This window comes from Takifugu rubripes, chromosome 18 (assembly GCF_901000725.2).
Source record: "Takifugu rubripes chromosome 18, fTakRub1.2, whole genome shotgun sequence".
Lineage (NCBI taxonomy): Eukaryota > Metazoa > Chordata > Actinopteri > Tetraodontiformes > Tetraodontidae > Takifugu > Takifugu rubripes.
In genome coordinates, this window is record NC_042302.1 from 8,646,223 (window position 1) to 8,659,223 (window position 13,001).

The following is a 13,001-nucleotide window of genomic DNA, read 5'->3' on the forward strand; positions in this document are numbered from 1 at the left end:
AAGAGAAGTCGAAGAACATGACCCGCACTGTGGTGTTTAGTCTGTCCAAGGAGGAGTAAGCCCCCTGTAGCAGGTATATCACTGCGTCATCAACCCCCACCTTGGGCTGATAGGCAAACTGCAGAGGGTCCTGAAAGGGGCTCACCAGAGGTCTGAGGGGTGTCAGCACCAGCCGCTCCATGACCTTCATAATGTGGGAGGTCAGTGCTATTGGCCTGTAGTCACTCGGTGCCACAGGTTACGCTGAAGCTGCTGGAAGGAGCCGAAGTCTTGTGAAGAAAGCTGGTGTCAGAGTCTCTCGGGGGGTGAGGACCATCGTGAGCGTGTAGCTCAGGTGTTTAAACATACGGCTGTGCTTCTGAAGGTTCCTGGTTCAAATCCCTCTTCCTACTTTTAGAGTAACGAGTGTCCAATTTGAATGTCAAAAGTCCCATGAGGACATCAGCTCCCAGTCCCTGACGGCCTGGTGGGAAAGAACGCGACCGTAAGTCGCCAGTGGTGCTGCGTCTGGTTCGAGTCCCGTCTGTACCTGATGGGGATTAAGGGAGGGGGCCGTGTCCCCTCCCGAAGCCCGGGTCCATAAATGGAGGGTGTGATGGGCAACAGCTGGAGTTTTACACCACACTGGGAGTTGATTAATTAATGCATGTTAGCTTAGCATGATCACACAAGGAAGGAGGGATCTGCTGGACAATTTTGATTATGTTGAAGAAGTAACTGGGTAAAAACACCAATACATTTTATTTTGAAGACATTACTTTGTTCCAAAGTAAGAACTGCTTGTTTTCGGTGTTTTGGTTTTTTTTAAGCGAAGCTACAAGGTCTCTACCTCACACATAGGCAAAGAAGTATCTGTTCCAATCATTCTATCAGAGAAAAATCAGATTTGTAGAAATAACTGGAAACTCAAGACAGCCATGACATTATGTTCTTTACAAGTGTATGTAAACTTTTCACCACCACTCATAAACAGCATTTTAAATGAATCACACTTCTTGCAGGCTAATATGGACCTACTGTACATCAGAGAAGGTTTCAGTGGTTTTGTTTTTCGGGACTCGAGGTTTGGACGCGATGAGTGCATGGCGGGGGGGTCGGCGCGGGCTCCACTTCACCACAGGTGCGTTTCCCTGATCTCGGCCATCACCTGGCTTTCTGCAGCACCTGCCGAAAAAATTACCCAAACGATGAAACGGGCCGTAAGGAGTAGTTCCGGGCCGTAAGGACGCCTCCCGAGGTCTCACCTGTCGGGGGACTCCTTGGGCCGCTGGGCCATGTCCTCAGACTCGGTCAGGAGATTGTTGAGGATTTGGAGATCTGCCTGATGAGCTCACTCTGGAGGCTGTCCTTCACGTGGTTGACCAGGAAGAGCATCATGGCCCTGGGAACGCTACCACACGGAGGGTACGATGGCTGCTGAGGTCTCACCCACCAGATGGAGGTGTTGCCCCAGAGAGCTCTGGGGGGGTAGCGATGACGCCAGAGCGCATGAAAACTAATGCGACATGATGATTTTGCTGCAGAACAGCTGCCCAATTGTTGTAGCATTTTTGTAGCAGAGGGACTGCGAGGTCACGGGGGGACAGCTTCCTCCTCAGCACATGTTGAAAACCTGCCTCAGCAGCTATTTTCTTCACAAAATCTTTGGTGAGTCCAGCCAGTGGGAAAAGAGGCATCCTGGGAGATCTGACTGAGGAAAAACGTCCGGTCTTTGAGGTGATCTGCTCCTTTGTGCAACCTGACAGCTGAGCAGAAGCCAAAGGTCGTTAGGATCATACAATTTCACCGCGAGCTACACGAAACGATAGAAGTCAAACAATAGCATATTTACAATAGTCACAACTACCTAAAAACCTTGTGCCAGTACTCTTTGACATAAGACACTTGATTGAAGGGGAGGTCCAGGATCTGACAGACTTTGTAGGCATCCTCACAGTCTTTTTCTGTGGTGCACACCCCGCGTTCATCCAACGGGTCCCAATTCTTCATAAATACTCCCGTGACATTGTAGCCTTGATACAAAATAGACAACATTTGCAATCTAAACTACCATTAAGAGGAAGGAATATGTGCGTTTGTTGCATTTTTACTTGTTCAGCTTAATTTTTGTATCCATCATTAGCAGGTGACATCAAGTGTGTGTGTGTGTGTGTGTGTGTGTGTGTGTCAGGGTTTATCTGACCTCTTCTCTTTAGTAGTAAGGCTGCAACGGAGCTGTCAACGCCACCGGACATGGCGCACACGACGTGTCGAACAACCCCCAGGTTTGAAATATAAACGTCGGGGCATTAGTATTATTTTCCCAACTGTAGATAATTAAATGGTTACCCCGTTCCCATTACATGAGGAGCCATGACAGGGTGCGTTTCAAAATAATGTCCGGAACGATACATGTCGCGACGCGGAACCTTTGTTGGGGGAATCTCAAAACTGTAACACCTCTCGCATAACAGAGCTCGTTTCACAAAACAACTGGGAAAGGTAAAAACTAAAGTTTATCATTGAAAAAAAGTTTAATTCCAATTGCACGTTTACTCATAACAAATTAAAGCAAATAATATTCTTTGTAGAGCAACTCGTGCTCGATCACATGTACTTGCAGCAGCCTAGTCGAACTGTGATTTTCTGTTTGGAGTGTGTTCTGTATCTTGTTCTTTAGGTGTGAACCCTTAAAATAATAAAATAAAAACAGCAATAAAATACATTTTCTACAACTTTGAACTTTTAGATATCCAAAAGTAATAAGACATATACTATTTAGAAAATGATTGCCCCAGATCCCAGATGGGCGAGGTGTCTGCAGATGCTGTCACGCTGAATCTTTTGAGGGAGGCCAGGGAGACTGTGAGAAGCAGCCCCATGGGTGTCATCAGCACCCCCATGATCCCCTGGTGCCAGACAACCCTGCCTCTGGACATCCAGGGCAATGTCCACATCAAGCTGGAGAACATGCAGAGAACTGGTTAGACTGAGCTACGTTGTTCCTCATGACCACATTTTCTGTTGTCTAATGAGGGTTAAAGCAGTGTTGCATTTAATCACAGGATCTTTTAAGATCAGAGGGGTGGCCAATCAGTTTGCCAGGAGGCCGAGGGGTGGTCATTTCGTAACTATGTCAGCTGGGAACTATGGGAAATCTTTTGCATACGCTGTAAAACTCTATGGAGAAAAGGGTAAAGTAGTGATGCCGGAAACTGCCCCAGTGTCTCGATCGCTTCTCATTCAGGTCAGAGCACTGAAAAATAATCATCTTGCAACGACCACAGGTATCCTCAGTAAGAGTTGGTTTCTTCTGTAGAGTTTGGGGGTGGAAGTTGAGCGAGTTCCAACCTCCAGTCTGATGGATGTGGTGAACCGCTGTGTTCAAGAGGACAACATGACCTTCCTGCACTCCTATGATGATCTGGATCTGATTGCTGGACATGCCAGGTACCAGTGATGACAGCGTACCTGTGATTCTCCCTTGTATTTAATATCTACTCTTTTCTTCACTGGGATGTATTGAACATGGTCAGGAGAGAGTTAAAGATGTTTTCTTCTCTTGTTGAATTCTGTTTTCACATACATCTACACATATTTTGCCAGTTTTAAGTAATTGACGTTGAAATATCAATAAAGATGAACTTGTGATTGTGTTCAGTTTAGGTCTCGAGGTGCTGGAAGTGATGCCTGAGCCTGATGTGGTGGTGGTTTGCTGCGGTGGGGGGGGTCTGCTGGCCGGTGTAGCTGCTGCCATCAAGCTGTCAGGCTGTGATAAGACCAGAATCTATGGAGTGGAACCAGAAGGAGGTAAAACTAGAATAAGAGATCAAAATAAAAAGAGTATCTTATTGTGAAGATGTGATGAATCTGAAGCGTTTGTTTGAAAACCAGCCTGCACGATGTACAAAAGTTTCATTGAGGAGAAGCCAGTGGGCATGGACAGCAAGAGCGTCGCCTCGGGGCTCGCGCCACCTTCTGCAGGTATCATTTAGGCAATTTCATTTTCTTTTTTAGGTAAACTCACATAAACTGAGAACTTCACATCAAACATTGACTTTTCGACTGTCACCAGATGTTACATCAGTAGAGGTAAAGAATTATTTAGCAATATTCACATCGGATTTACGGCCAAACCATTCTTAGAATTCCCGATCTTGTTTGATTGTTAAAGCTAAGCAGGGTTGGACCTGGCTAGTACTTGGATGGGAGGCTGCCTGGGAACACCAAGTGCTGTGAGCAAGGTATCTAACCCTACACAGGGCCCTGTGATGAGCTGGCCAGGGGCGTCCTTGGCATTGCCCATACGTAGCTGGCAGCCCCCTGTGGCCCCGAGAGGGATAAAGCAGTCAAAAAAAGAAAATCTGTCCAGTAATTATTTTGGTGCCATCTGAAAACTGCGTGTTGCTCTTTCCTGTTGCATTCCAGGTGCGCTCCCCTTCAAGTTGTGCCAGCGTTATGTGGAGTCGATCATCCTACTCAGCGATGAAGAGATCAAGTCCGCTGTGTCAATCCTCTACAAGGCTGGATTAGTGGTGGAGCCGTCAGGCTGCGCGGCGTTTGCTGCAATTGTCGGCAAAAAGATACCTGATCTGGAGGGGAAGAAGGTGGTGTGCATCCTGAGCGGGGGGAACATTGGAAAAGATGAGCTTGCTAACTTCCCCGATGAATAGATGCACACATCAATAATGGGACCTATGCAGGGCCACAATAGGATGTATTCTTGTTGTCCATGTCGAGTTTTAATGCCATGAATAACAAATTGAGCTAACAGGATATTAAAGGAAGGATATTACAGCTCATTTTAATGTATTTTTATTCCCCAAATGTGGTCAACGTGATTTTTCCCAGAGTGCCTTTGATGTATTATCAATCACTGGTGGTTGGCATGAGGCTGACTTTCAGGGACCAAAATAAATGGCACGACATAAGACTCAAAGAAAACAACAAAAATGCCACATAAACTAATAATCTCAACCCTTCTTTCATGCCAGTTTGACCCATACTTCAATCGATAATGTGAGCAGAAAGAAAAGTGGAAAAATAGGATTAAAAATGTCTTCTGTACATAATATTATGTTCTGATTTGGAAAAAAAAAATAATTACAGGTTGATTCTTTTGATAGCTACAAGGCATCTTTGATGGCCATCCTGCACACAACTGCGTCCAGCAGTGTTCCACACTTCTCCTCTTGTGGAGTGACTTTGTAGAACTAAAACACAAATTTCAGAATGAGATTAGCATAAAACAGTTCATGAAATGCTAGTTAATTGTTCAAAAAAGACAGAAAATGGGATTCCGCTATGATTCTATCTTGTAAATGGTGTCATTTTGGATGAACAGCTTTGTATCTAATCATGTGAGCCACAAAACATTGAAGAAGGTAAACCTTTTTGATTTTTTCCTGATCTGTCAGCGAGGAAACATCTTCCACTGGAACTTGCTGTCCGTTCACCATGCTTTTAATGTCTGCCAGAAGCTGCGATTCATCCTCACTGTGGACCAGAACCAGCAGGACGGAATCATCACCATCAGCGATCCCAAATCTTTTAAATGCTTCCGAAATCTGAATCAGGAATAAAGAAAAATTCATCCACATGTTTAGCATAAATGGCCGCTTTAGATACCAGCACAGTGTTTTTATATTAAAAGCGAATACAGCCACGGACGTTTTGGTTACTTACGTTATTTGTTGGTGATAGACTGAAGATTATTTCCGAGTATAAACTTCTTGTTTTCATTTTTCCCGTTTTCTGTAAATGAACAGCCTTGTTGGCAGCTACCAGCACTTGGAAACTATTTACCACCTGTAACAACAGAAACAGAAAATTAAAGGTGACGATTTAAATCGCTTAAACGATTGATTTTCGATCATTTCGTATAGACTAATAGATCGTACTAAAACAGTTTGGGATAAAGATGCTGTAAGAGGTAAAAACCTCACCATTGCTGGCTTGATCAAAGCGGCGTTTATTTTACCAGCTACTGCACTCTGCCTTAATTCGGCGGCATTTTTGACGTCCTTGAAGAGCACCTGTGTTACTCTGTGGTCGGGGAAAAGCTCCAACTGATGGGTTAAATGCATTCTGTCAGATTTTCTTATTTAAAGCTTGCAAGAAAAACCCAAAATCTGCAGTCGGTAGCCGCTTGAAAATCTGCGCGCATGTGGGGGAACAATAACACGGTGACACTGCAGAGAAGAAAGGTTCCTGGTCAGGGCATGTGTTCAATCACGTACGCACGGACATGTTTCTAAAGCGGACAGCAGTTCGCAAACATTTCCCGTTTGTCGAAACCGGACAACCATTTTTGCCCCTCAGAATTGTGATTTATAAAGTATTTTACACATGAAAGGAAATGCGGCTTGATCAACGTTATCATAGCTAGAATTGATTGCGCTTCTTACATCGTCGGATTGTGCCATCGACCATGGAGAGATTTGAAAGCTATATATTCATTGCCCTCTTCAGCGTCAACTTTTTGATATCGTGTCTGATATTCTCAGGAATCACTCGGGAGCAAAGGAATCCATACATGGACGAGATTTTACACGTCCCACAAGCCCAAAAATACTGCCACGGAAAATTTAACGAGGTGAGGCAGCTGTGAGGAAGTGGGAACGAAAGTAGAGTTGTCATTGTTCAACAGATTAAGATTAGCAAACTGTCGTTGAATCTGTGTCTCAACAGTTGTTTAATCCCCTCGTATAAAGACTGACATTACTGATGTCTGAAGTATTATGGTAAATGCATGGTGGCCTGATCCATCATAATATCTGCAGGGTTTTTTTCTCCAAAGGATGTATCTCAATGTATTAAAAGTAGAGTTCCTCTTGAAATTGGTGTTGATCCTTCTGCAGTGGGACCCGATGATCACGACCCTGCCGGGACTTTATCTGGTCTCCGTGGGAGTCATCAAGCCTGTGGTTTGGCTCAGTGGTCTGACGGGCAATGTGGTGTGTTCCACAGCCATGCTGCGCTTCATCAATCTGCTGTTCAACTGTGGCAATCTTTACTTGCTCTATTTGCTTATCTGCAAACTGCACCACAGGGAGAAGGTATTGTTCACTGGTAATCATGTTAATCTATTCTTGTCAGTGTCTCGTCGTTTTACAACCTGTTTTTCTCTCTTTCAGACACAAGCGACGCCACGCAGAGTCCTGTCAGCTTTGTCCCTGTCCACCTTTCCTGTACTCTACTTCTTCAACTTTCTCTACTACACAGACTCTGGATCAACTTTCTTCATCCTCTTCACCTACCTCATGACGCTCTATGGCTGCCACAAGACCTCTGCATTCCTCGGGGTCTGCGCTGTGCTTTTCCGCCAGACCAACATCATCTGGGTGGCTTTCTGTGCAGGCACGTTGGTGGCGGCCAAAATGGACGAGGCCTGGAAGGCAGCACACACAAAAAAGAGGGATGAGAAGTCTCTGACAAATGTGCCCTTGACCTTTAGCGGCGTGAAAAAGGTGATGCTTTTCATGTTCACGTCACTCAGTCACGTGAAAGCAGTGCTGTTTGTTGCCTGGCCTTACGTCGCGGTTGGAACAGGATTCCTGGCGTTTGTGGTGATGAACGATGGAATAGTAGTGGGCGACAGGACAAGTCACGAGGCCTGCCTCCATTTCCCCCAACTCTTTTATTTCTTCTCCTTCGCCCTCTTTTTCTCCTTCCCCGTCTCGCTCTCACTCAGCCGTGTTCGTCGCTTCTTGGAGGCCCTGAAGAAACGGCCTCTTTTTTTCCTCTCTCTCACATGCATCGCCCTGCTCCTGGTGTGGAAGTTCACCTACACCCACAGTTATCTCCTGGCTGATAATCGCCACTTCCCTTTCTACGTATGGAAGAGGATCTTTCAGAGGCACGAGCTGGTGCGTTTTGTCATCGTTCCAGCGTACGTGTTTGCAGGGTGGAGTTTTGCAGACTCCTTCAAGTTGCGTTCACTGTTCTGGAATTTAGCATTTCTGTCCTGCCTTGTGGCTGCTACTGTTCCCCAAAAGCTTCTGGAATTCAGATACTTCATTGTTCCTTACCTGATGTACCGCCTGCACATGCCTCTCCCCTCTCTTCCCAGACTACTGTTGGAGTTCCTGCTGTACACTGTGGTTAATGCTGCCACTCTCTTCATCTTCATCACCAAGACTTTCCACTGGCCAGGCAGCACTGAAACCCAGAGGTTCATGTGGTGAACAAAACCATCCAAATATTTCACGTGACATCTCGCAATAACTGAGCGAATGGGGAAAAAGAACATTATGCCATTTCTGCTGAAATAATATCTGGGTAAATTGTGCGAGATCTACTTCCAAAACACGAGGAGAGCTTGAATATCATTTATGATGTGACTAATGGTTGGATAACATGCAGAAATATCCACACAAACTAAAATTATCCTAAAAATCAGTATATCTAAAGTCTGACTTTGTGCATCAAAACACAGCATCGCTGATATCAGACAGACTTTGAAGTGTACTCCCGCCGACCACTAGGGGGCACCCCTTCCTTAATAATTCTTGCTTTGACTGGACAGGCGTTGGTATTTACTTTTTTTTTTCAGATATTACAGTGTTGGTGAAAATAAAGTAACTGTCACTAGCTGTAATTATTTTGTGTTGATTTATATGTTTTCATATGTAAATCTATTTTTCTTAAAAATGTTGACGATGTTCCTTCTTGATATTCAATCATATTCGTTTTGTTGATGTAGATTTTTACAAAAGCTGCAATCAGAATTATACCAGAAACAATGGCCATAATGTTAACTTTGAAATTTTCTCATGAAGGGAACAAGTTTTGTAGTGTTTTATAAATATGTGCTCCTGGATAAGGTTCAGGCTTATTGTACTCGTACACGACGCAGTGTGTAAGATTGTATCGATCCAAATGAGCCAGCGGTTAATCTTCCTCTGTTATCTTGCCCTATGTTTTTGCTTTTTACTTTTTTTTTCCCGACTTAATTTCAGTCAATAACAGCACCTCAGGGCACGTGGTGTTTTTTTCCCCTGTTGATTAAACATTTATCGCTTTAATGATTGGATTTTAAAAAAGGTTGTATCAAAACCTCTTTCCTTCATTGTGTAATATTTTGTTTAAAACCAATTTCCATCCAATAAAGTCCTGTGCACACCCTCTTAATTAAATTTACTTTTTCACACGTGTGGTCTTGCATGAAAATCAACATCAGCAAAGCTGACTGTGTAACAGAAACAAAGACTTCATCTAAAGACTGATTTCGATTTAAATTCCACAAACGCTGTAATACCATAATTAGTCGCTAGACATGCGGGACAACATAAGTTATTTCGTATGCAAAGATGGATTATTCCAGCTTAACTGCAAGATAATATCTGATAAAACGGCATCTGGCATTTTGAAAGTATTTTTGTGAAAATCATGACTTGCTGGAAAAGACCTCATTATGGAAATAAACGAAAACGAGAACTGGTGATTGTTCTCCACCTACCGCAGTCACTACCTTCCTGTAATGTCCCAGTGGGTGTACAGCTCAGAAGGCAATAGTCAAACTGAGTAATTAGTCTTTGACGCTCGAACTGAGTTATTCTGTTTTTCATTTGTTTGTTTTGTTTTAAATGCCATGTCAGATGCACCATTTTCACAGCAGGGGGCAGCAGCGGCGGTACCATTGAGAGATGTACGATGTTTTACTTCGCGAAGAAGACAGCGTGCTAGCTAACTAGCAAAGCTAAAAACAAACAAATCAAACATGGTCGTCGTATAGCTGCACTAATTGATCCTGGGGTTAGAGAATATAGTCATGACTATAGGAGATAAAGATTCACCATACTAGATTTTCTTTTTAGAAGGATATATTGTGGTTTTGTTGTTTATTTACCGCTTACATTTCAAGACCGAACAAATCAAAAGACGAATAATACAGTTGCGAGACGATGCACGGCTACTACACTGGAAATATTAAATTCCTTCCTCCCCAAATTCAATTGAAAGCTATGTTTCTGTTGCCTAGGTAATGGAGCACATAGTTAATGCTGCTGGCACCCGTTTTATGCATCTCCTAGGCAACGTTCTAAAGGTTAAAGACGGAAAATATATTGCCGGTTATCAGGGCAATATGGTGGAAAACAATTTTATTGTTGCGAACAAATGTACGTCGTCATTTGTAATGATAATGTGCATTGTTTGACGAGTGAATTTGATTATTTTAGCGAGGGCAGGAAAGAATCCCTTTAACCTGTTGAATACCGTTGCGCAACTGATACCCCCAATTTACAAGAGTAGCCCCCACCTTTTTTTAAACTGTGTTGCTTAGAAATGAAGAGGCTTTAGTTCGTAATGTTACTGACCAGAAATTACATTTCAAAAATGAACCTGTCAAGTGCACCACTTCTAGTTTCTAACATTTCTTTGGAGGTGCGGACAGATCTGTGTATAAATCTTAAACTCGATGCAAGAAAATGCCAACCACCAACATCATCCACGGTGATAGCTTTGTCTTTCAACCTCTAGTTCTCACATGCACACACACACAAAAGTCTGCAAAAACTCAGCAGCATCTTGTGATTCCGCCTCCTGCATAATGCAGCTGCAATTAGTGAAAACACCTTGTCACGCTGGCATCCCAAAGCTCAGCTGGAGTCACGTGGAAGCATTCAGGTGTGATGCATAATATATTAAGTCAGACGATGAAGGATATTGACAGATAATTGCTGTTCCATGAATAAATGCCTTAAGCAAAACTATTTTCTTAGTTTAGATGATAAACAACAAACTAGAACACTATGTGCCGTCTCTTGGCCCCTTTACAGCCAACAACAGCACACAACAAAAAATGCTCTATTTATATGGATTTGTAGGAGTTCAGCAGGCAGAAATGCCAAAGCATATGTTTTCCTGTATTATCGCCAAACAGTAATTATACAACTTACCTACATTAATAGCAGTATTTTCCAACAAAAGCGTGTTGATAATGTACAGAATGAGAGATTAATGACTGAGAACTGGCCACATGTCTGTCATTATTTACATTAACAAAGTTTGTTTTTTAAATTTAGAATATTTAAATGAGATCCAACTTTAGCTCTGTCTCTGCGGCAGGTTGCTAAGTTACAGCCCTTGTCAGGAAGTGACAAGAGAGCATAATTACATCTCTGGTTGACAGACAGCGACCACAGTGTTTATTAGGCCTACTCAGGCATTAAGACATCAAGACTTTCACTGGGAGAAAAAGGGGCCTGTAAACCCCTGCATTACTTTTTGTACTGACTACCACTTATTTGGTGAATAAGCATTTAAACAATTAAGAAGCAATGGAATTCTTATTCAATTCCCACTGTTTTAGTTATCTAAATGTCAAGGTACATTTGGCACAAAATTACACATTAACAGTCTGCAATTAAACCTCGTCTTCAAAATGTTTTATTGCTCCCTCCTGCTCTTAAATGCTGTCAAATTGCATATTGTGTGATGGTAATATTGTGCAGCATAATGTCACCTTACAGCAAGAAGGTCCTGGGTTCTAATCCCCCGGGGCAAAGGAATTTTCCATGTGGAGTTCTCCTGGTGTCTGTGTAGGCAGTAGTCAAGTTTTTAGGTGGCTCTTCTCCTCATGTAGAAGGAATGGTCAGGGAATTTGGCCAACACGTCTTTGGCGAACTGTGCCATGCTCAGGATGGTCTGTGGACGAGAAGGGCATGAGCAGACTCCACTTTCTGAGGAAACTTAGATCTTTGAATATGTGCGGCAAGATGTTGGAGATCTTCGACCAGTCTGTTGTGGCCAGTGCGCTACGGGAGCATCATTGGAAGCAGCGATGCTAACAGATTTAACACCAGATAGAGAAGAATGGCTCTGTCATTGGCTGATAATGATTCTGGATGCTTTTACTGTGGTGGCAACGAGAATGAGAGGAAAGACTGTTTATCGTCGTGGTTAACATCCACACTCCAAGACCAGCTGCACAGAGAGCGAAGCACCTTCTCCAACAGATGGGTGCAGCTCCGTTGTCACAGGTACAGATGCATTGATGCCCAAACCAATAACCCTCTACAACAGTTCCCCTCTGGCCACCAGAGACCTCCCATCCTGATGTCTGTCTCATTCAGCCCAAAGTTCTATTGAACTACACCGTCACCCTTACCAACTATATTGCACATTAATAATGATAATCTGTAAATTTAATCTAAAGCTACAACGTGTAATTGCACATTAGATATTGTTTGGGGGGCGCCATCTAGCGTTGGATCGGTACAATGCGACCCACTAACGTTGATTTGCATTATTTACCGGTATTTAGGTCTAGCTGACCAGTTTTTTGACGTTTGAAAAGCCACATTAGACATCAACAACAAAATGTTCAGCACACACCTTTTTCAGTGTAAAACCGTTTTATTTTACTAGTTTATTGTTATTGTATGGCTTTGTAACTATGCTGAAGTGAATTAGGGGTAATTAGATATTGCCAATATTTGCATAATAGTTTAAAATAAAATCTCCTGACACTGGTGCCTTAGAACACACCTGTCGTCAACTCTGCCTCACAAACAGAACATTTACCGTGTTCCACTGTAGCCACAAAGCTGATGTGTGATCTTCACAATCCCTTTGCAACCAACAAACCTGTTGGACGTGTTTTGCCGTCTCTTCCACTCTTAGTGACCCTCGTGTTTTGCGCTGGTCTCTTGTTACTTCGTGGTCAGAAATGTCCATTAGCTCCATTAATGCAGCATGAACGCTGCGCCGGTTCACACACCTGGTTGTCATGAACGAAGCTTCCGGGTTCGAGTCTGTGTCCTCCAGATGCGGGGTGGGGGGTCCTCAGCAGGACTTGTCCTCTCGATGGAGGGCCGAACCTCAGGAATACGAAGCCCCCCCCTCAAAACTACCGGACCTGCAACGTGCACGTTTACAGGTTACAAACCTTTGGTTTTGTGCAAACCATTTTATCCTTCATTTTAATTAATTCCTTTCAGATAAATAATCCAACTAATATGTGAATTACTGGAAGAAAACTGAAATATTGAACTATGAAAGCATGATAATGCAGCAAA

General features: G+C 43.3%; 3 protein-coding genes and 1 long non-coding RNA gene across 9 annotated transcripts; 2 read left to right on the forward strand and 2 right to left on the reverse strand.

Moving 5' to 3' along the window:
* Window positions 1-136: 136 nt before the first annotated feature.
* LOC105418279 (uncharacterized) lies at window positions 137-2,368 on the reverse strand. Of its 3 annotated transcripts, none has more exons than XR_003885704.1 (5): window positions 2,183-2,368; window positions 1,847-2,012; window positions 1,245-1,745; window positions 1,023-1,164; window positions 137-463 (listed from the first exon to the last, which is right to left on the reverse strand). It is a non-coding gene; the product is annotated as an uncharacterized lncRNA (long non-coding RNA). The 3 variants fall into 3 exon arrangements; XR_003885703.1 differs by having other exon boundaries at window positions 1,018-1,164; window positions 2,183-2,367; XR_003885702.1 differs by lacking the exons at window positions 137-463; window positions 2,183-2,368 and adding an exon at window positions 2,091-2,143 and having other exon boundaries at window positions 1,054-1,164.
* A 20-nt stretch (window positions 2,369-2,388) lies between these two features.
* On the forward strand, window positions 2,389-4,776 carry srr (serine racemase). 4 transcript variants are annotated; one of them, XM_029825472.1, is made up of 9 exons: window positions 2,389-2,481; window positions 2,762-2,962; window positions 3,045-3,226; window positions 3,299-3,429; window positions 3,641-3,789; window positions 3,874-3,963; window positions 4,055-4,071; window positions 4,154-4,223; window positions 4,408-4,530. In XM_029825472.1, the coding sequence occupies exons 2-8, from the start codon at window positions 2,785-2,787 to the stop codon at window positions 4,175-4,177; spliced, it is 771 nt and encodes a 256-aa protein (XP_029681332.1). In that variant the 5' UTR covers window positions 2,389-2,481; window positions 2,762-2,784; the 3' UTR covers window positions 4,178-4,223; window positions 4,408-4,530. The 4 variants fall into 4 exon arrangements, with proteins under 4 accessions (XP_029681332.1, XP_029681329.1, XP_029681331.1 ...); XM_029825469.1 differs by lacking the exons at window positions 4,055-4,071; window positions 4,154-4,223 and having other exon boundaries at window positions 4,408-4,776; XM_029825471.1 differs by lacking the exons at window positions 4,055-4,071; window positions 4,154-4,223 and having other exon boundaries at window positions 3,299-3,393; window positions 3,638-3,789; window positions 4,408-4,776.
* A 2-nt stretch (window positions 4,777-4,778) lies between these two features.
* On the reverse strand, window positions 4,779-6,233 carry tprkb (Tp53rk binding protein). The gene is made up of 4 exons (XM_029825473.1): window positions 5,925-6,233; window positions 5,665-5,787; window positions 5,370-5,546; window positions 4,779-5,192 (listed from the first exon to the last, which is right to left on the reverse strand). Exons 1-4 carry the CDS (start codon window positions 6,063-6,065, stop codon window positions 5,106-5,108), a joined length of 528 nt encoding a protein of 175 aa, XP_029681333.1. The 5' UTR covers window positions 6,066-6,233; the 3' UTR covers window positions 4,779-5,105.
* Window positions 6,234-6,243: 10 nt separating this feature from the next.
* On the forward strand, window positions 6,244-9,111 carry alg10 (ALG10 alpha-1,2-mannosyltransferase). The gene is made up of 3 exons (XM_003977530.3): window positions 6,244-6,574; window positions 6,840-7,037; window positions 7,116-9,111. Exons 1-3 carry the CDS (start codon window positions 6,410-6,412, stop codon window positions 8,163-8,165), a joined length of 1,413 nt encoding a protein of 470 aa, XP_003977579.1. The 5' UTR covers window positions 6,244-6,409; the 3' UTR covers window positions 8,166-9,111.
* Window positions 9,112-13,001: the final 3,890 nt, after the last annotated feature.